The sequence below is a fragment of the Fusarium subglutinans genome (genome assembly GCF_013396075.1).
Source record: "Fusarium subglutinans strain NRRL 66333 chromosome Unknown NRRL66333_c0000068, whole genome shotgun sequence".
NCBI classification, from domain to species: domain Eukaryota; kingdom Fungi; phylum Ascomycota; class Sordariomycetes; order Hypocreales; family Nectriaceae; genus Fusarium; species Fusarium subglutinans.
The window spans coordinates 201,679-223,251 of NW_023502131.1; the positions used below are offsets into that span (position 1 = coordinate 201,679).

Sequence of the window (21,573 nt, forward strand, 5' to 3'; positions counted from 1 at the left end):
ATTATCCAGAGACCTCGGTACAATATTCTTCCGAGCATGGATATGATCGTCATATCATGACATGGCTTGATTTACGTAGCATAAATTATCCGTCATAACTGTGTGGTCATGATGATCACAATTCGTCAAAAAAGTCCGCGAGGATTTGGGAAATAATGATATGCGTTTACTCCATATCACAAGATGTGATAATGGGGAATAAATCAATTGGCGTGCCCAGAGAACAGCATAAATGGTAAAATATATCTCAAAACGAGTGTTATATCTGCGTAGAAGTGAATTTGAATACTGCCCATCATTCATCCATTGATAATGTCAGTGTGATCCGGTTCCTCCCGTCGTTTAAGCTGCAGTAGCAGCCTGAGAAGTCTGCTTGATCTCAAGCTCAAGAAGAGCCTCAGTAACGCCGTTGTCAGCTCGACCGGTAGCTTTAATCTCCTTAGTGGCCTGCTCGATGTTGAGCTGCTTATCAGTCCACAGAGGCTCCTGCACATTACCCTGCTCGCCAACACCAATGAAGCCACCCTCGGCAGCCCAATCAGACGTTCGCTTGATGTCGAGGCGAGTCCAGATCTCATCGATAGCCTCAACAAGCTGGTCGCGGTACTCCTTGATGTGTCCGGGAGTTGGGGTTACGCGGAGCCGCTCCTGGCCAACAGGAACCGTAGGGTAATTGATAGCCTGGACGTAGATTCCGTAGTCATTAAGGAGCATGTCGGAGGCCTCCTTTGCAGTTTCGGCGTTGCCAACAAGGATAGGTACAATGTGAGAAGGGTTGGGGATGACGGGAATGTCCCGAGCATTCATAGCTTCCTTGACAGCGCGAGTGTGTAGCTGCTGCAGTCGTCGATCACCATCAAAGTCCATCTGATATTCGATGGAAGCCTGAGCACCAGCCATTGTGGCAGGGGGGAGAGAAGTAGTGAAAATGAAGCCAGGGGCCAATGATCGGATCATATCAATGAATTTGGCGCTGCCTGCAATGTAGCCCCCAACGCAACCATAAGCTTTGCCCAGAGTGCCAGTAATAATATCAATTCGGTCCATAATGGTTCCACGGGGGGCACCATTGGCGTGTGCATCCCAGTCAAGGTGCTCAGCGACACCAGCGCCGTGAGGCCCATACATACCAACGGCATGCACCTCGTCGAGGAAAGTAATGGCACCGTACTTGTCGGCAAGATCACAGATCTCCTCAATAGGACCAATAGAGCCGCACATACTATAGACTGACTCGAAGGCGATGATCTTGGGCACATGCAGAGGAAGTGATGCCAGCTTAGCCTCGAGATCTTGCACATCGTTATGCTTGAAAACAATCTTTTTGGTGCCGGAATGGCGAATGCCCTGAATCATGGATGCGTGGTTCAGGCTATCGGAGAGAATGACACAATCGGGCATCTTGCTGCCGAGCGTGGCGAGAGTCGCATCATTGGCGACATAGCAGGAACTGAAGACAAGAGCACCCTCCTTAGCGTGCAGCTTTGCCAAGGTACTCTCGAGCTCAACGGCGTGCCTGTTGTGGCCAGAGATGTTTCGAGTTCCTCCGGCACCAGCACCGTACTCCTCCAATGTTTCATGCATCTTTCGGAGGACACGAGGGTTGCGGCCCATACCTAGATAATCGTTGGCGCACCATACAGTTACTCGATCCTCCTTGTCGGACATATGCGCACGGGGAAACTCTTTGGCCAAACGGTTGATGTTGTTGAAATAGCGGTATGATTTGTCCTTGTGTTTCTTCTCGAGCTCGGCATTGTAGAATCCTTCATAATCGAATTTACCAGGAGAGTGGAAGCCGGCGGCGGCTGCAGCAGCGGTCGGAGAAGCAGAAGTAGGTTTTCGGGTTGCGTGAACACCAGGAGGCGCGGGAGCTGAGGGGCAAGAGTCAGAATAAGAATAGACGGCGTTACCAAGAGCATTTCTAGCTAAAAGACAACTTACCATTGTCACGGCCGTCAAAGAGCGGGCGGTCGACAGCGCGAGCCTCTTTGTTGCGGGTGGTGTGAATCTTGGCCTTACCAGTCTTAGAGTGGCCAGAGAAAGCACGAACAGAACCAGCAGCGCGACTCTTGGCGGTCTGAACGGCCATGGCCTTTCCCATGACAGGGCATCGCTGGCCAAGCAGCTGAAGCTTGGACATGGTGCCGCCGCATGGAGAGGCGGGGGCCGGAAGGGCACGAGTCGAGGTGGACAGGGCACGCAGAGTGGCAGGCGTGGCGCTCTTCATAAAAGGGCACATGGCCTTGGACTGACGAAGGACGGCATCCATTGTTGCGAGTATTCGATAGTATTCAAAAAATTGAGAGGACAATGCCTTCGTCGAGTAAACCGGAGGGACAAAACGTGGTGTTTTCGAACTTGGAGGGGCAAATATGCCAGACGTGCGAAAAAACGACTAAGGGCTTACAGTCAGCCGCAAGAAGTGAGACAATCCACAAGCAATTGGACCTTTAGCAGCTAACTATGGAAAAGCGAGGTTGGAGGCGTCGTTATGTGAGGAGAGAAAAATGGAAGAAGACAGTGGAAAATAGAGCGGCTATGTACCTACCAGGTAGTAAGTGTGACTGAGGTAGGATTGGGATCAATAATAAGTCGGCGGTGGTTCGGCAAGAACGGTCGGTCATTGACCCACTGAATGCTTCCGTTTCGGTTCCGTCCTTTTTCTTCGTTCTCTCCACCTCTGACAAGCGCTCAACGAGTTCAACTCCGCGCAAATTTCCCTATTCGGGCATGTGGACTGTGCATTCTTCTGCCGATGCAGGGCATTTCCCTCTGCAGACTGGTCTAGGCGTCGTATTAACAGGTATCAATGCGTATACAGGTTGCCTTAGTTTGACACGTGAATTGTTTGAGCCACTCGTAATATGAAAACCGAGATGCAAGTACCTTACCTCTATCAACGTCTCTACAACAGATACATACGCCTCAACTCTCGCCGAGAGTACTACCTCGGTATTCTTCAGCCTACAGCGGCCCGCAGCCTCAAAAGGTGAAAGCCCGCACATGCCGATGTTGGTACGTACAGGGGAGACAGCGCCCGAGTCAAACTCAGGAACGGCCGTACCGAAATACCTCACTCGTGATTGGCTCGTCCTTTTTGCACTCTAGATCCCAGCAAGGGCTAGATCTATCCATTACTTTCTGGTTATTGGTTGGCTATCGTTGAATTGTCATTGAAAGGCGGACATGACGAGGTCCATCAACTGGAAGACTTGCATCACTCCGAAGAAAGAAAATAACACAATGAAGGGTTCCGAATGCCCTAACTTGATATTAGTTCGGCATAGAGCAACCTTGTCAGACATGATACTACTAAAGAATTGAATGTCAGGCCAGATCCCCGAGTCTGAAATTAAACACTCTCGGCCTCGTACTAAATGTCTCGTACGATGCATACCCACTGCTCAACCATTCAGTTATTCCGTCTTCTTCAACCCAAGCATTTTTATGGATGCAAGAGTGGTGGAGAGCTACTAATGCTAAGGCATTTTCGTCCCTCCCCGAAACCGGTGGTTTTGCACGTCCTCATTAAACGCACTAGTATAAAGCAAGGCTTTCCTTGTTGAACATATAGGGGCATAATTGCCGAAGTCTATCATGGACTATAATTATTTGTAACTTGAGTAAAAAGAGAATCCTTCTTTAAGGCTGAAGATATGTTGGGAATGTAATTCACCAACTATTCAGATGGCGATTATGTCGTTCGGGATTCATGAAGCAACAGAAATCATCGAATGTGGTAAAAAGGTGGAAGTGGGAAGAAGTACTTGCAAAGTACACCTCTCTCTACCTACAGTGCAAATCATCTAGTTTCCAACTTCAAGACCCATGGATTACTTGCTGCGTGAAGTTTATTATTGATAGATTCCCGCCGGGGGGCTAAATATGGGTTTGACAATTCAACCCACTTACCTCTCTAAACAAATCTGCATATTAATTAATGCGTCCTCAAAAAGGGTATCATCTGGCTCAATGCTATGTCATGCCGTAAACGCCATCGAAACTTATCTTCCCGTATGGACACCGCACTATCATCATTCCCATCTGCATGATCCCATAAACTCCAATCCTCAATCGAAACGAACGATGTTGTAAGGTCTCTCAAGTTAGAGACCAGGCGTAACATCCCTGAAACCAAACTGTCCTTCCCGAGTGCCCATCGCAGGTGATGTTCGGGTTTTCTCTTCAAAAAGGGCCTCATTTGCCCATGGTGGTAGACGGAATGCTCGGTTTCTCCTATTGTCCGCCGCTTCCCGCATTACTTTCATATCATCCGTAGCCCGGGATCGCTTCTCGCCCTGGTGCGAGCTTCGACGCCTGATGTTCTGCAAATTCTTTGAAACAACAAATTAGTGAAGGTGCGCCAAAAAAGGAAAGAGAGGGAGAAGAGGAAGTTGGAGAGTGGCAGAAAAGAGGGCTGTCCGGAGCTGGGGTTGATGAGCATCATACATTTGGGTCGGGAGAACTGGTCTTCTCAAGTGCCCGGGTAACGATCTCCGTTTCCGTGAGTGCATTAATGGCCTCGAGTCGCTTTTCGAGGTCTTTCTCTTCGGCTTGAGCCAAGTATTCTGGCGCTATAAGGCCTGCGGCAATTGCAATCACCCATTTTTCGTGCGACAGAAGCCGAATGAGTACCCTCCAATGCTTTGTGTCCGGGAGCAACCCATACTGGCCCTTCCTACGGACATCATTCACACGTATGGTTGTAGACTTGGCTAGCTCACCAGGTTTTGATTGTAGCACATTGCGTTGTTGCATCTTTTCGAGGCTCTCCCGCAGGCAACCCTCGAACTCGACCATAGCAGGGTTCTCGGTTACGTTGAAGACGCCACCTTGCTTAAAGATGGGACTCGCGTGCAACTGTGCAGGAATGATCGGGGTCGATTGCGGCTCAACCACTGGCCCAGAATGATTAAGTTCTCCGAAAAAGGTGTTTGCGCCAGCCATTGGCATTGGTGCTGGGCCATGGCTAGAAGCTGGAGGTTGCTGGGACACAGGCTGGTTTGTCTTATTGTCTGTGTAAGCAGGGAACCCGAAAACATGCCGAGAGAGGGACTTACAGGTGAGCTCGTTTCGTGACATAATTTCTCGGCGCCTGAAACACCCTGTTGAAGAGATGGAGCGGTTGCTGGAGGCGGAAATCGTGCATTGTGAAGTATACCCGAAGTGTCGTGAATTGATCGAGGGGCAAGCTGTTGAGATAACGAACTCGCACGAAGAAGTTCATCCTGCTCTCCATACAACCTAGCCTGCTCCTTTAGATCCACTAGGTCTTTCGCCTTCAAATACTCCTCTGGGTTTGTTTCTCGAAGACGATTCAGCTCGATCATTTGAGCTACTTGCTTCTTCTCATCTTCAGTCAACGCTGCGCCGAGATCTTCCTCTTCGAAAGTGTCCGTTGTCACAATGGATCGGATGCTCTCGCCGTTCTTGCGATGATTTATAAGTTTGTCCAGAATTCTGTCCTTGCCCAGATAAGGGGCGAGATCGCTCGGCGGACAATCTCTGATCACCGACACTACGTCGCCTTTGCGCTTTGACCAGCTGATGGGATTCTTCTTGTCAACAACTCGCGATGCCAACTGCATTTTGAAAACCTGTCTGTTGTGAAGATTATCTTCGAAAGTTCCTGCGACCATGAAACGGTAAACGAATACAGGTTTTTGTTGGCCGATACGATACGCTCGGCCCACCGCTTGTTGCTCATCGGATGGGTTATATCTGACGTCAAAAATGACAACCCTATTAGCCCCCTGAATGTTGAGTCCTACACCACCAGCAGTTGTAGATATCAGAAACACCTCTTTGCTGCCCTCATTGAAGTCTTTTGTCTGCCTCTGTCGACTCGGAACTGGTGTGCTGCCATCTAGGCGAGAAACTGTCCTTCTCTGCATTCTGCACATGTTTTCGATATAATTTAATGTGTGCAAGGACTGACTGAAAATGAGCACCTTATCTTTGACTTGCCGCGCCTCGTCGAGTATGATTGTCAGCAGTTCTGTTTTTAATGAAAGCGTTGGCGTGTCCAAGTCCCTAAAAGAATGCAACGTTTTCAAGAACTCTGGAATCATAGACTTGGGGAAGGACTTGTCTTCATTGTCATTGTTCGAGCGCATGCCCTTTTGAATTGCTTTCACCTTTGCTTCAAAGCATCGTGGGTGGCTGCAAATCAATCCAAGATGGTTGATGGCAGCAAAAGTCTCAGCTTGCGAGTCGGTGCCTTCTCTTTCTACACCCCTGATGTACAGTTGGTACAACTGCTTCTGAGGTATCGTCGGAGGCACGAATATGATGAACTCCTGCTTTGGTGGTAAGTCGTTTTTGAGGGCAGCGATCGTATGGCGATTGATCTTCGGTGCCACAAGTTGCTCAAGCGCCTTCAGCCTCATTTGAGCTCTCCTTTTTTCAGTTGGAGTGCTGTCGTTATAGAGGCCTCGCTCGACCGGAGAGGCATAAATGTGACTAAACTCGGAGAACGGGCCAAGGAAGTTGGGGGCGACCCAGTCAATCATGGCAAAATACTCTAGTACACTGTTGGACAGTGGTGATCCTGTGAGTGCAATGCGACTCTTGGTTCTGAAACGCGAACAAGCCAGGTTAGTTTGCGACTCCCTATTCTTCATTTTATGCGCCTCATCGGCGATGACCACATCCGGACGATTTGTCAGAAGATCTGCTAGCTCATCTGACATGTTCATGATTATTTTGAACATTTCGTAGCCAAGTGTAAGTACGCCTCTGCCGGAAGCCCATGACGACACCACCGCAGTCCTTTCCTCGACCGGCGTATTAGATGAGACCTTGCGTAGCTCACCCAGTAAATCCGCTGGTGCCCATTTGAGGAGCTCATCCATCCAGTTGTCTACCAGGGCAGCTGGACAAAGAACCAGAATCCGCGGTTCCCTCAGATCTTCGGGTATTTGAGCCACTACAGATGGATCCCTTGATTGTGCGGCCTCTGCCAAAGCCACGAGGACAGTGATAACTTGCATCGTTTTGCCGAGTCCCATTGTGTGGGCTAGCAAACAGCCTTGTCGAACACTGGGGTCTCGCACAATCTGGTTCCAAATGAAACGGACGCCGTCGATCTGGTGATCCTTGATGCGGCGACCAATGTCCTCATGGATGTAGATAAGACCTTGGTCTTCTTCTTTGCTTTCGTTTATGATAAGGCGAGTCCCATCCCGTGACACTGAGCCATCCAGTGCGAGGGTCTCCCTCAATTTCTTTCTGCGAGCCTCTTGTTCCCTAAGCCTTTGATTCTCGCGTTCTCGAAGATCCACGGCTGCTTTATCACGGATGATTTCTTTTTCTTTTGGTCTTCGACGCCCCGCTCGCCCTTCCTCGAAGACATCGTCAGGGTCATCCATCTCATCTTGTTCCTCTGGAAATAGGTCTTCGAGAATGTCCATGTCTTGTCTATAGATTTGACTATCCTGGGGGAAGTACGGCATAAGAGCCGCTACGAATAGACAAAGAGGTTCGAAGAATTTGACTTGTGCTTGGTGCAATGTTTTTCTCAACTTTCCTATTTTATAGGAAAGCATTTGATCTTCTGTTGTGTGCTGACACACAAAGAAGCAGCGACAAAGACGTACAACGTCAAAAAGAACCACCTTCGCGTTGCCCCGTGGTAGCTGTTCTGGGTCTTCAAGGGGTTCAAATAAATATGGCTGGATATGCTCCTCCCATACCTTATTGGGGTGATCTGATAATATCAGATCGACTACTGACTTCCGCCGTGCATGCTCCATATGCCACATCTCACCGATCAACAATCGCCAGCGATCGTTGCGCTTGACATATTTTTTAAGTGGTTGAGATGCAAGCTGCTGAAGATCGCCAAAACTCTCAATGGGTGGGTGCTGAAAGCCGCCAACTTGACGTTGAGATTGTAGCTTTTCTGGCTGAATCTCTTGGCTTCGGTTTTCGTCGTGAGCATTTTTAGAGGCATGGCTAATGGGAGCCTGGCAACCGACAGCACCAGGTTCAAGTGGGGTTGCCTCGACGTTTGCAGAGTTGTCCGTTGTCGAGCTCTCCCCATTGGTGATGGCTGCATCAGAAGGGCTTGCATCGAGAGTTTCTTTTACGGAAAGATGCTTTGTGAGAGGGATGGCGTTTCCCCGATCTCCATTCAAGGGGCTATTCGCTTGCTTGACAGGACTAGTCAAATCGATGGGATTAGTCATGTCCCCACCCAAGCCTTGGGGTTCATCCATGTCGTCCTGAGTTAAATCCATAAATTCGGTTTCTAAATCCTCCCATTCATGCTTCATAGGTAGAGGTGTTGAATCCCGATCAGTCGTCAACCTATTTTCAGTTGCATCCATGTGGTCGTCAGGAACGACGAAGTCTTCCTCTTCGGAACTAGTCAGAACCTCGTCTTCCAAAAGGGCCAGAGTGTCCAGCTGCCGCGCGGTGCGTGGTTTCGGACGGGTCACTATTTGTAGTTTTGGGGGTGGCCTTGAGGATTCAAGCAGCTTAATCAACCACTCCTGGTACTTCTTGTCTTCCAAACTTTGTTCGAGGCTCTTGGCTGCCTCTCGGTAATGTGCCTCGGAGGCCGAGTCCGTCTTTTGGATTTCTAGACAGAGTTTCTGGAGTCGTTCGACAAGATGCTTAGCCGTTTTGTAAGCATTCTGAATTTGTATGCCCTTAATGCCAAGGCGGCGAGATTTCTGCCATAGACTATAAGCTTTCCGCTCATACTTTGGGAGTTTCTTCTCAGTCCAGTTTTCCTCAATAGCTGTTATAGCCTCGTTTAGTATCTCTGCGATTCGCTCAGGGGTGACAAAAGGATAAGGCTGGGAATCTTTTTCAAGAGCACCAAGCCTCTCGTTCTCAGCCTCTTCTTCCTTTATCTCCCTCAGGGTCTCAGCGTCCAGTTCGTGGTCAAGGTCAGTGAGTTCAAGGATCTCATCAGAGTCGTTGGAAAGATGACTTGGCGACCTAGACGAATGGATAGGTATGCGATAACGGCCTGTGAGAAGCCGCTTGAGAATGTTGTTTGCCGCTAGTCTTCTTCCAGGTGGGATTGTATGGATGCTGAATGAAGTAAAAGAATCGTCGTTCTCATTAAGGAGAGAGCTCAACATGCCAACTGGGGTCAGCATGTCCTCCCTTGAAATCTTGCCCTTGCCTAGGTAGGCATACGAGGGTGCAGTATCCCACGGAAAGTCTGCAGAATCATCGTCTGCAAACTCCACCCCAGCCTTGGCGGTCTCGTAGTCAAGCACATCAGCTTCCGTCGGGAGGAAAGCGGGATCGGCGCTCCTTGGTATGTCTGTCAACAGCATGGGCGCCACCCGCCTGCGTTTACTAGACCTCTCATGAAACTCGGGAATTTGGTCAGGAGGCTCATGAATGGGCGGCTGGCGAGAATGCGTTGCAAGTTGGAGTTGGTCATTTGCTTCGTGTGTCTGCGTATGGTTTTGGTTATCTGACTCCTTCTGCAATGAGTTCTCTGCAGCATGAGGAATCGTTCCATTAGTATCAGAAACGGAAACAGGCGTCTCCTTTTCTTTACAATGAATACCGTTCGGAAGATTGAATGATTGCCGTTGTTCCGTGGCATGTGTTGAGGTTGAGGTTTCCTCGCCAGGGAATCCAGATTGTTTTCGCCGGAAGTCGGCCTGCCAATCCCAATACCCTTTACTTTTAGAACGGAGAATAACGATAGCTTCTGCGAGGGCAGCTTTGTGGCGGGCGATCCTAATGCCGAGACAGTCCATCAACTCTTGACGTGAACACACATGTTCAAAGGTCAATAGAGTCTTGCCGTCAAACTCCTCCTCCTGGATGCGTGTGGCGAGGAATGCAGGATCTCGACTCCATGGGACCCCGGGAGCGCAGAGTCGATTAACAACCACGTCGATATCCCAGGAATAGGGATCATCCACAATGTCATCCATTTGGCGACACACGTGCTTAGAAGAGAACAGATAATTCTTCTATCGAACTTATTATTAAAGATCAAGGAAGAGAATTAGCCATTGACAAGGGGAAGAGACATACGTGAGTATCCTTATTATACTTCAGAGCATGCGTTTTTGTGACAGGCTTGCTGAGTGAAGGCCCAGCGACTAGAATATGTGTGGGAGGAAATGTGCATAGCCGCCGCCGCTTGGCCGCGTTTGAGAAGAGCCACTCAAGGCTGAATCCTCCTTGTGTTTTAGCCTTAAAATAAAATCCCAAACGCTCAAAAAAGATGAAGACTTGGGTGTCAGAGGCTTAGCTACCTTGAGGAAAATATGAGGTGAAGTGAGAGTGCAAGTAGAACGCAAGAGATATGAAACCGTGCGAAGTGGAAAAGAAAATCTCCGGGCTCGCTTCTCTATGAGTTCTATGAGATCATTAGAGTAAAGGAAATAGAAAAGAAATAAACCAAGTTTCGCAGGAATCGTAGGTGCAAAGTTGAGCGATGTTGGGAGAGTGCCTTCTTTTCCATTCAGAGCGCGTTTGATGCACGGTACCCAAGGCAAGGCTGGTACTGTGCGTGTGGAAGTGGCAACCACCTCCACTTAGGCACCCCTGCGACCTGGAGGTATGTTTGTCACGTGACCTTTCCGTGTCCCAATCCGCAAGGAACCTAGGTGCACTAGTCATTGAAGATAATTGACTGAAAAGTTGAAGAAGGAAGGAGAAAATATGAACACTTGAGAAAAAAAAGTTGAAGTGCGTGGGAAAGAGAAGATAATAGGCAAAAGGCGGCAGTCTTTTCTGCTCTGCAATACTACTGTACTAAAGTAAGGTATTTTCTATGTATTTGATATCTTAGGTACAAGTGGGTTCTAACTACATATCCCAGGTACATCATATCTATCTTACTCTACTTACTACCTAACCTAGGTAGGTATCCTCGGGGAGTAAGCAAATCCAAGACTGTAGAAGAAGGAGCTAAATTAAACTTAATAAAGAATCCCGAAAGCTTAGGCTGGCAGGTTACCTTAAGTCTTTTTATCATTCAGGATCAAGATCCTGATTTCTCTTCCCTCCCCTAGTCTATCTTGTGAAGCATCCATTGTCTTCGGCTTCATTGTTCATGGATACTTGAGATCCACTAGTATACGCTCCTGTGGTTGACGGGGGCCCCAACAAGATATCGATATACCATGTCCTCTCCGATTTAGAAGACAAACAAAACAGGATGCCTATGACTTTACCCAATAATATGTATAAAATGCACAATTTGCTACCCCGCTATAGTAAATGCCCCTCATCAAACACCAAAATTAAGTACTACACCTAGATAGGTACGCAGAGCCCTTCCAGTCCAATTGCCGTCAAAAAGGTGAATCCATTCGCCGTGGGTCTCGCAAGTGGTCTATCGCCTAAAACTAGGCATTTAATCATGAGAACGAGCCTTTTGTCTTCAGGTATTCCGCGTCCCGCACCCACTGTAATTATTAAGCCACCCCGTTCAGCTAAGCACGCAAGCAGCGACTTGACTAATACACCAAGGACTTTTCATACATATCTTCCATACCTGCGTTACCCAAGTTGGTCTGTCATCAAAAGTATCTCTCGATTCCAGTTACTCGGTGAACACCTCACCTCATTGCAAAGCCTAGGTCAGTTCCAGCATAATGGCTTCTCTCACAAACGGGAGATACCCACCCACTCTCAAGACCGAAGAAAAGGACGCCCTCATCGAGACCGTCAAGGACTGGTCAATAGGTAATGGCCTCGCAGTCAGGCCTCCCCCCACGGTCATAGCCGCCGAGGCAGACCCCAAAAGCATCGCTGCTATCAACGTTCCTGTGACCCTCTTCCCAAGTCCATTTCCCAAGCAATGCTTCGCCCAGGGCAAGGCAGTTCAAAAGACTTACAACGAGCTGTATGCCTCGGTGAGCAGGGATGAAGAGTTCTTGGCTCAGGTTGTGAAGGAGTGAGTACACCTTAGGTTTTCAAGCTGTCGTTTCTAAATAAGTTCAGGGTCTCAGATGGTGATGAGTTTATTCGAAACTTATGGGACGTCCATACCAAGGTTAAGGCTGAGGGATATACACAGGCAAGTGTCTCTTGATGCCATTAAAGACGCCCTATTAACAAGACAACAGCCCCTATCTCTAGGCTTGTTCCGCTCAGACTATATGGTGCATCAGGATACCGAAGCCTCAAAGTCTTCTTTGCAAGTCAAGCAGGTTGAGTTTAATACCATTGCTTCTTCTTTTGGCGGTCTTTCGACGTACACCTCTGCTCTCCACAAGTAATTCGACTCCCTTCGTAAGCTATTCATTAATAAACTGAGTCTAATGAGAACAGGTATCTTGCTATAGCCGAGTACCCGATTTTGGACAACTCTATTACCCACGGATCCCTAGACCTGCCCGAGAACGCCAGCACTCGTGGCTTAGCAGCAGGTATCGTGAAAGCGTACAACATTTATCCCGACTCTGAACTCGGCCACCAGAAGTGCGTCATCTTTCTCGTACAAGATGGTGAGAGGAACATCTTCGACCAGCGCCATCTTGAATACCAAATATGTAGCGCTTCGCCATCTATCCCTGTGTTCCGACTACCTTACTCCCAAATCCTACAGCACAGCAAGATTGCAGATACCTCTAAACGCCAGCTGCTGTACATCCTTCCAAGAAACCCTTCCAAGATTTACGAAGTTGCTGTGATCTACATGCGATCAGGATATGGGCCTTCTGACTACCCTGATCAACGAGCTTGGGAGGCTCGTTATCACCTGGAGAGGTCGAATGCTATTAAATGCCCCAGTGTCCTGACTCAATTAGCTGGAACGAAGAAGGTTCAACAAATTCTCGCAACACCACGCCCTTCCACAGAGTCCTCGGCTCTTAGTAGGTTCATTCGCGATGATACGGATGAGGCAGCTGAGCTGTGGCGCACATTTACCAACATCTACCCGATGGACAGCAGCGATGCCGGCCTTGAGGCTCGGAAGAAGGCGCTCGATCCAAAGATTTGCCAAAATTATGTGTTGAAGCCGCAGCGTGAAGGTGGTGGCAACAACATCTATCGAGGTGCTATTCCAGACTTCCTCAAATCTGTTCCCGAATCCCACTGGGGATCTTACATTCTCATGGAGCTCATCACTCCCCCACCTGTCCATAACATCATTCTTCGCAATGGCAATCTAGAGCAAGGCGGTGTCATCTGCGAGCTGGGGATTTATGGTACTTGCATCTGGGACCAGAGCACAGGCAAAGTTCACCACAATGAGGAAGCCGGGTATCTCTTGCGTACAAAGGGCGATAAGAGCGAGGAAGGCGGGGTTGCAGCTGGTTTCGGATGTATGGACAGTTGTGCGTTGGTGTAGATGCTCTTAGATTCCCGGCATAGCTCTTTCAGCATCCATAAGGTATCAACACCATACAATCTCTTGTTGACAAGCAGACCTGCCCTCCTAGAAGAACTCTTACCTGCTATAGTAGAAACCCCAAACGGAGGAGAATCCACCGTGCGTCTAAAGAGCTGGGATCACACTAAGGTACTTGTGACCATAAGGTAGACTAGGTACGGAGTAGTGCTTTAACGACACTTCCTAAACCACAGGCCCTATTCTGCAGCATGTATAAGCGAACACACGACGAAAGATTAAGTGCGTGATCAACAAAGTCAATTACATCGTGATATCATACAGATCCTCCTAAGGCTGCGCACAACGCTCATCGTACATTACATCCATACATTAACATCCAACAAAAGAAGCGGGTCATAGTGAGAGAGGAGAACAGGCAGGCAGAAGACTACGGCCAGGGGATTTATTTGCGACCATGTTACAAGAAGGATTTCAGTTGATATTTGCTGCTTACTCGCCCTGCTCAGGAGCCTGGGGGCGTCGGAGAACCTCGAGGGTGCCTCAAGAATGGTTAGCTGTGGTGAATAGCTTCTGGGGAGGAGTAAACATACGCTGGACAACATTGAAGCTGCTGCGGTTCTGACCGTTGGAGTCGGTATAGTTGCTCAAAGTGGCATCACCCTCGACGTAGACGCTGGCACTATGCAATGGTCAGCACGTGTTGCAATTGCTTTTGTAAGTCATTGTACCCCTTAGGAAGGTTCATGAGGTAATCGCGCTGAGGGCCCTCGGCGAAGCTGGTGACTCGGAACCAACTGGTCTTGCGGTTGTCTCGGGGGCCGCTGTTGCTGGCCACAGCGTAGCGGAGGACTTCGCGACCGGTGCTGGTGGAGTGAACCTCGGGGGTGTCGGCGAGATTACCAATGATGGTGATTTTAGCCAGAGGTCGAGGGGTGGTGGTGCTAAAAGCCCGGGCAGCAGAGGCAGAGGCTACAGCGGCGCGGCGGAAGACGGAGGAGAAAGACATGTTTGCTTGCTTGCTTGCTTGCTTGCGTGATACGTTGTTGGTGAAGAGCTGAAGCTGGAAACCGGGGCGGCGAGGGTATGGGTAGGTGTTGATAAGGCGGACACTGGAGGACTGAGCTTTGGTGTGCTTGTCGCGTCAAGACGGTTTGTTTCGAAACCCTGATACGCGATAGGGTGGGCAAAGCTGAGATTGGAATTAGGGATGCTCCCTCAATGCGCTATTTGATTGGCTCAGATTGAAGGTGTTGTGCGACCCGGTAGATGGGTGCCGCTTACTGTGGAGTGCTGGATAACTGCATATCTGTAGCACCACGATTTGAATGCGACCCCTGCATTTACATAGTATGCGCATTAACGTTACTCTACTCTGTACCTTACCATCCAATACCTACCTACTTACCTACCTTAGGTACCTTAGGTAAGGTACCTAGGTACTGTCTTGAAAGCATAAACCCGTTCAACTTCCGCGTGGCCAAGAAGTGGTCCATTCCAAAAGCGGACTTCGCTTCTCGGTGAATGGGAAGAAATGAATCACTTCCTACAGCATAGATTACCCTAAAATTTTCACTAGTGGTGACAGACTGAGATCACCATTTCAATTGCACTTTAACGGCGGTTCTTGTTCATCCTCCCATCTAGACCGTGGTGCTAAGTGCTCTGGATCACTCCCCATAGATAATCAAATTGGTTTACCTCTACTGAGAAAAGGCCATGCTCTATGGCTCAGACTTTAGCGCCGCCGATCTCTTTACCAACTTTATTAGATCGAACAGACCTGCTTCTACTTTGTACATACCTAAGCCTCGGGGGGGGGGGGGGTAACACCAAAATTCGCTGGTGTGAAGCGTCGTTTTTTGTTTCCCCCTAGCTACCTAGGTAGGTAATAAATGGGCTTGGAAGCAGCATGCATGTATTGCAGCCTATTGAGCCTTACATATTTAGTGGTCTTGTTCGCTTACCCCTGTCAGCTCCACCTACCCGATCGGGTTGTCAATAGACGCCCACAATAGCCGCGCCTTATACAAGCAGACATGACAGTAACGCCAAAATCCAAATGGAGGCGGAGATTCCAGCTTCTTCCTCATTGAAAGGGGAAGGGGGGCTAATGATAGTTCCCCGATCGAAATATGCTGCTAATTAGGGACCCAGGAACGCCAATTGGCATGCCGCCCCTTCATCTCATCTCATGTCGAGGTGACGGTACCACCGTCTTATTGAGCCCTCTACCATGGCACATCTCGCTGCTTTCGACTTCCTTCTTTTGTTCATTATATACTATTGACGTCCTGCTCGACATAGCCAACTGAGCCATTGCTTCCTGGGTGAGGTCCTTGCGCTTCCCGCTTTGATCAACCGTTGAGCCAAGACGTAACGTCCGGAGCCATCTTGCATCTATCACCACCACCACCAACAACACCAAGTTTATTTGACCTTGATAAATCTTGAGATATACACATTCCTCCTTGTCCTCCTTCTTAGTTGTCGTCATGATCGACTCAGCTCACCTGTTTGGTCGTGACGACTTGTCTATCATCGTGGCTCCTGGACCCGGAACCATCACCATTCCGTCTCTCACAACCAACCTTGTTTGCAGAGTTCTCTTCGGGCTCATCGCCAATATTGCCTGTATAGTCCCTCTCAAGAACCTCTACCGCAATGGAGAATTCGCTGCCGTTGTCTTTATTGCCAATATCGAATGGTCAAATCTCGACACAATAATTAATGCTCTCATTTGGCGGAACGACGACACTAGCAAGTGGTGGAATGGCGAAGTATTCTGCGATATCAATGCCTACTACGTCAGCTTTAATGGCGCCTTATTCGGAACCTGCCTCCTGGCCATCATGCGGAATCTTGCCCAGCAAGTCGGCCTCCTTCGTGCTAATGCTCTCACAGTCCGGGAGAGACGCCGGCGTAACCTGGTCCAGGCACTCATCATGTTTCCCCTTCCAATCATCCAGGTCGCATGGGTCTGGCCACTGACTACTCAACGATACGCAGTAGCTACCCTCGCTGGATGTAGCTGGATTGCATGGCCTTCGTGGCCATATATGGTCTTCTTCGTCCTGGCCCCTGTTACAGTCGCACTGGTAACATCTGGATATGCGAGTGAGTCTATGCCCCCCTTATCACCTAGCCATAGATAAGTCTAAGTTAGCTAATATCACACAGTTCTTGTCTATATACGCTTTCGTGACATTGCAAAAACCACTCGTTCGGCGGTCAACAGCAGCAGGTCTGCTAACCAACGCGCTCAGAGGACGAAGCGTCGTCTTTACCTAATGGTCTTAGCCATCTTAGTCCCATATCTACCTCTTGTGGTCACCCTTGCTGTTCTCAACATGCATAAAGCATTTCCTCTTCAACCCTTTGATTACGACCTCATTCATAATCGAGTGATCCCCTATCCATGGTCGGCGGTCGTTTTTGTCCCTTCCAATGGTGTCAACTTCGGGTATCTGAACAACTGCTATATCCACATCCTTTCCGCCGTTCCTGTCGTCATCTTTTTTGGCATGACCAAGGACGCCATGAATAGTTATCGTCGCGGCTTGCTCTGTCTTGGCTTTGGATGTCTCTTCCCCAAGCTTCATGAGGAGTATGACCCCGACAGGACAATTGTTGGGAGCAGTTCTGGACACTCTCGTTTTATGGGCTCCACGACTTCGACGTGAGTAAATAACTGGGATTTTTATTTATTTATATAACTAATTTTACATAGTACCTCTTCGATATCGAGCAAGATCAGGAGTCTTCTGTCTCAGCGCACTTTGAGCACAGCGTCCTCTGCAAGCCTCAACCCGATATCTTTACAGTCCACCGACGCTCCTCCCGCGACTCTTGAGTACGAGTTACGACCTCGAGTGGGTGGTTGTGGGTTGCAAGTATCACAGTCGCCTTTAAGAGAGATTTCCTATCCTCCCCCAACTATGTCGACTTTCTCGGAACCCATCAACCGACCTCCTCGCAATCCTTTCCTCTTCCGGACGCGCTTCGACATGCCCACCATTCCATTTCGTTCACTATCATCCTTTCGCTTTGGCAAGAAGAAGGATAAACGGCCCCCGCTTGATCGCGGCTTGCCTCTTGACTCTCTCCCCTCCGTCGTCAACAACCAGTTGTGGGAGAACAACTCCGCTACGCAGCCTGGCAGCCAGACGCTTGTTTGGGCTGATAGAGAGATCGCACCAACTCCCGGTGTTTTTACTACCGAGTCCAGTCTGTTGGTTCCCATGTCGTCGACGTATTCTGTTACAACTGTACCACTGCAGGAAACATATCAGCGCTAGGAGCGCACTTATGGCTGGGCAAGATGATAAACACTATACATTCAGTTGATACAATGTGGTCCCTGCCTTTTATCTTCTTTATCGCCATTTTGTTTTTAATATAGCTCGTATTACCCGGGCTCGGCATCATTGCAGGCGACGGCGTAGGTATGAAAAGCTTTTACTCTGGTTTAGATGTACATCGTCAAGTGCTTTTACAAGTCTTAATAATTCACCATTCATGAACTCCGTGTCTCCTTTTACTGTTGATTAGGTGGCTATTGAGCTTAGATGAGGCTAAATTGGATTTTGCCATCGGTTTCAGAGTGAAAGATGCACTAGATTAATCCTTACGCGTTTATCTAGTATACGTATTGTAAGAAGGAGCTTTCCGAGCTCCAGTATCATATTTTACCCATACTTCATAACCAACCCACCCCTACTTTTAATAGTGACCGTGAAACCCATTGGTATCATAATAATCCGAAGAGATAAAAAATGGGTATGTAAAATGGCTTGGTAGACAAGAAGGAGGGAAAGAAAAAGAAAAAGAAAAAGAAACTCCTGCAGAGTACAATGAATCCAAAGTTGATGAGGACATTGGTCACATGTCTTTGGCATGCCTCTGAAGCTTACGCATAGCCTCACGATGGACGTCAAGAAGGTCGCCATTTCGCATTCGTTCGTCGAAGGCTTTGTCTGCCCATTCCTTTTCCCGCTGCTGTGTCTCGCGGCGCTGGGCTTCGGCTTGCTTTTGACTCAGAAGGATGTTGCGACTCATGTCTACACTGCGCTGGACCTCAACTTCTCTGCTGGCTAAAAGAGACGATGGGGTGAAGGGGGTCTCGCGGCCAGAACTGCTGATGACAGGTGTACCTGCGCGCAACTCATGCTGAACTGACTGTCGGAATGTCGCAAGGGCAGCCTCGCGGGCTGCAGAGGTGGGAAGGGTTGACACACGTTTCGGTTGGTGGGTGTTCAATAGTGCTTCTGAACTATTGAAACCGTTACTGTTGCTGCCGCCACTGAGCCGCTGCAAAGATGGTGTTGAAACAGAAGGGCTTAGACTGGTCTGTCGCAAGAGTTCCTTCCTCTGATTTAGTGGCAAGTCGTCCACATCTACACCAATAGCAGCGGCGTACATCGGATAATTACTGAGTGATCCTGCGTCGCTCGAAGCTCTGTGGCGTATAGGGAGGCTCACGTCAGATGAGCTGGGCACTAGGTTCCCTGCCGACTTATTACGGAGGTACATCTCTCGTTGACCAAGGAGAGTCTGGGGGCTCGAATAAGATACAACGCCTGGTGTTGAAGTGCGTTGACTTTCATTTGCTGCTGGAGCAATCATGTTTTGCACCCCCATGGTTTCCTCCTCAGCAATCGATTGAGTCAGGCTTGGAATAGTTTGTTCTTCTGCAATTGGAGCAATTCCGCCCGAGGCTATTCGCAAGCCTCCCGAAGAAGTTCGTGCCATAAGGCTACTAGTTGGAGTGGTCCCAGGGCTTCGGCTCTGACTCTCGCCTGTGAGCAAAGCAAGAGCGGCTGGAACGTGTTGCTTTACGTTTCGCCTCGAAGCAGTGTGCGAGTAATTGGACGCCTGAGAGTCCGGTCTTGAAACCATAGGTCCAGGGGTTCCTTCGGCTGACGATTTTCGGAGCTCGTCGACATGTACAGGTGCGGGCGCCTCAACGGTCGGAACTGCTGGGTTTTGAGATGCCTCAATGTGGATTTCATCAACTTCCGGAGCTTCAGCATGGCTCAGATGCTTCGCCCACTCGTTGGTTCTATAGGAGAGTGCTACCCGCGAGAGTGACCTAGGTAGACGATCTTTAGTCAAACTAACACGGGCTGATGAGCCAGAAGTTGCGGATCTGGTCTTTTCCACGTCAGCCGAGGTAGGCTCTTCGGCCTTGATATCCTCGTTTCCATCGGCACGTATAAAAGTCTCCTGGTCGATTGGGGGCGGACTCGGTTTGCCTCTTTCGTCCTTCTCAGAGAACTCGGCGTTAATCTCAATGCTCTTTGGGAGCTCTGAAATCGGACGGTACTGGCGACCATCACCACTCATGCTGTCGTCATCAATTGTCGCCGCAACTGAGCCGTCATCGTCTCGTGGTCGCAATCGTGGAATCACCAACTCATCAGTACTTTCACCATGTTCGTTTTCTTGATAGTCTCCAAAGACACGACTAGATCGGTGTGAAATGTTGCCAAGAAGCTCCATTGATCCCCGGGACAGGCGGGAAAGTCGCTTAGCAAGCGAGCGTCGTTGGCCCGAAGTATGAATTCCAGTATCTTCTTCTTCATCGGCAAAGGTCGCCACCGAAGAACGATCACCGTTCGTCAGCGCATCATCATTATCATCAGCGACAGGAATGGTGAATGGGAGAGGAACGACAGGAGGTACAGCAGATTTGGCAACAGATGACTGTGTCGAGATGCGCCGATCAACCCCTTCGCCTTTGAGGGGGAGATTTTGCATAGCAGTTCCGGTATCTAATTGCTGATCCCCTCTCCCCATGGCTGGCTGTACTGTATCGTCCGTGGCAACGCGGACTGTGACCCTGCCGTCTTCATCTTGGTCAGAAGACATTAATGTTACTGTAGGCTGTTTTTTGGTTTGGACAGCATCTGGCATCTCCGCCATTTCGATGACCTCGACAATCGAAGTCGAGCGTGTTTTAGAGGAGTCCGTTTGGCTGCTGCGATTCCTTTTCTCGTTTGTGGGCTCTGCATCGTCAGAGTCACGCGAGGCTGTCAAGCTTCCGACGTCTCCATCACCATATATTCTCTCCCATTGGCGTCTTTCTCGAGCGTTCGCTTCTTCAATGTTCCGGCCTACTTGCTCCTCTTCCTCGCGGAGGTTGCGCTCTCCTTCAGCAGCCTCCTCTGCCTTCTTTTCACGTTTCTCCCGGACAAGTTTCCATAGTTTGATCTGTGAGATGATTCCAAAGAGAAAGATGATGATGATGGCTGCAGTTTCCACGCGGATACCCTTAGTAACCGGGTATGTATTTGCGCCAAGAGGGAATAAATCATCGTTCAGTTCCCAAACCCAGGCCCAAAATTCCTTCAGTCCAGCCCGGCTAAAGCAGTCTATTCCCAAGACTGTAATAGTGGCCCCAGAAAAGGCGATCATGAGGATAAGCGCCCAGTCCCGAGTATAATGACTGAAGTAGAATGCAAACCCACCTACGGTGAAGCAAGCAATGAAGATGGCTTTCGCAACCACAGGCCCGAGTAACCCTCCGGGAATTAAGCAAAGAAGCCACATGCTAATGCAGAATCCACCCAGGGCACAGCCTAGACCTTCGGTGATCTCCCGAAAAAACATTGAGGCTCCGCCGAGGACGCACCCAGAGATGACAGCGGCAACCACATAGCCCCCCTGTAGAGCATCGCTGACTTCAGATTTCATGACATAAACAATGAGGACGGCAACGCCCAATGATGCAGCGAAAGCGGTTGAAAAGAAAGTATGGATCATTCGGTTCTTGATCCCGACTAGGCCATATGCGAGGCCAGTAATAAGTAGGATAGTTCCTGCAACGCCCCAGCCCGGGGTGAGCCTAGGCTCAATGGGCAGCTGTCCAGCGGGTATCGTAGCTAGAAAATATTAGTTAATGTCCCAATCAATGTTTTCTGTCTATCAATACCATTGTAGTACGAGGAATCATCAAGTCCGCTTTCGAGGGAGCCGTCTGTGCTGGTTGATGAAGGGTCTGAACTTTGCGTTTTCTCTGTCCCAGTAGCAGACACTGAAATGGACTGGGTTTGAGACTGAGATTTTGAGGTATCAGATACTTGTGTCTGCCTCGCGGAAACTTCGCTAGTCTTCGTGGCAGTACTGGGTCCACGCGTTGACGTCGTGCTTGAATCGGTTGCCGTTGTCTTCTCTGGGCTGTCGTCCGCTCTTGGGACTATCCCAAAAACCTCTCCGCTAACATGCTGTGCAATCAAAAGTAGACAGAACAGCGCCCACAGCCGAGTCCACCGGAAGTGCAT

General features: G+C 49.2%; 6 protein-coding genes across 6 annotated transcripts; 2 read left to right on the top strand and 4 right to left on the bottom strand.

The window, feature by feature from the left end:
- Positions 1-342: 342 nt before the first annotated feature.
- Positions 343-2,272, bottom strand: FSUBG_6549 (5-aminolevulinate synthase mitochondrial; the record flags this gene model as incomplete). The annotated part of the gene is made up of 2 exons (XM_036684759.1): positions 343-1,874; positions 1,945-2,272. 2 exons carry the CDS (start codon positions 2,270-2,272, stop codon positions 343-345), a joined length of 1,860 nt encoding a protein of 619 aa, XP_036537984.1.
- A 1,837-nt stretch (positions 2,273-4,109) lies between these two features.
- Positions 4,110-9,914, bottom strand: FSUBG_6550 (DNA repair rhp54; the record flags this gene model as incomplete). Its single annotated transcript, XM_036684761.1, has 3 exons — positions 4,110-4,328; positions 4,453-5,010; positions 5,064-9,914. 3 exons carry the CDS (start codon positions 9,912-9,914, stop codon positions 4,110-4,112), a joined length of 5,628 nt encoding a protein of 1,875 aa, XP_036537985.1.
- A 1,674-nt stretch (positions 9,915-11,588) lies between these two features.
- On the top strand, positions 11,589-13,291 carry FSUBG_6551 (glutathione synthetase; the record flags this gene model as incomplete). The annotated part of the gene is made up of 4 exons (XM_036684762.1): positions 11,589-11,890; positions 11,938-12,017; positions 12,076-12,211; positions 12,268-13,291. 4 exons carry the CDS (start codon positions 11,589-11,591, stop codon positions 13,289-13,291), a joined length of 1,542 nt encoding a protein of 513 aa, XP_036537986.1.
- A 492-nt stretch (positions 13,292-13,783) lies between these two features.
- On the bottom strand, positions 13,784-14,300 carry FSUBG_6552 (single-stranded DNA-binding protein; the record flags this gene model as incomplete). The annotated part of the gene is made up of 3 exons (XM_036684763.1): positions 13,784-13,833; positions 13,885-13,973; positions 14,023-14,300. 3 exons carry the CDS (start codon positions 14,298-14,300, stop codon positions 13,784-13,786), a joined length of 417 nt encoding a protein of 138 aa, XP_036537987.1.
- Positions 14,301-15,786: 1,486 nt separating this feature from the next.
- On the top strand, positions 15,787-17,589 carry FSUBG_6553 (pheromone a factor receptor; the record flags this gene model as incomplete). Its single annotated transcript, XM_036684764.1, has 3 exons — positions 15,787-16,408; positions 16,472-16,970; positions 17,022-17,589. The coding sequence occupies 3 exons, from the start codon at positions 15,787-15,789 to the stop codon at positions 17,587-17,589; spliced, it is 1,689 nt and encodes a 562-aa protein (XP_036537988.1).
- A 583-nt stretch (positions 17,590-18,172) lies between these two features.
- FSUBG_6554 (sulfite exporter family) lies at positions 18,173-21,573 on the bottom strand (the record flags this gene model as incomplete). Its single annotated transcript, XM_036684765.1, has 2 exons — positions 18,173-21,174; positions 21,225-21,573. 2 exons carry the CDS (start codon positions 21,571-21,573, stop codon positions 18,173-18,175), a joined length of 3,351 nt encoding a protein of 1,116 aa, XP_036537989.1.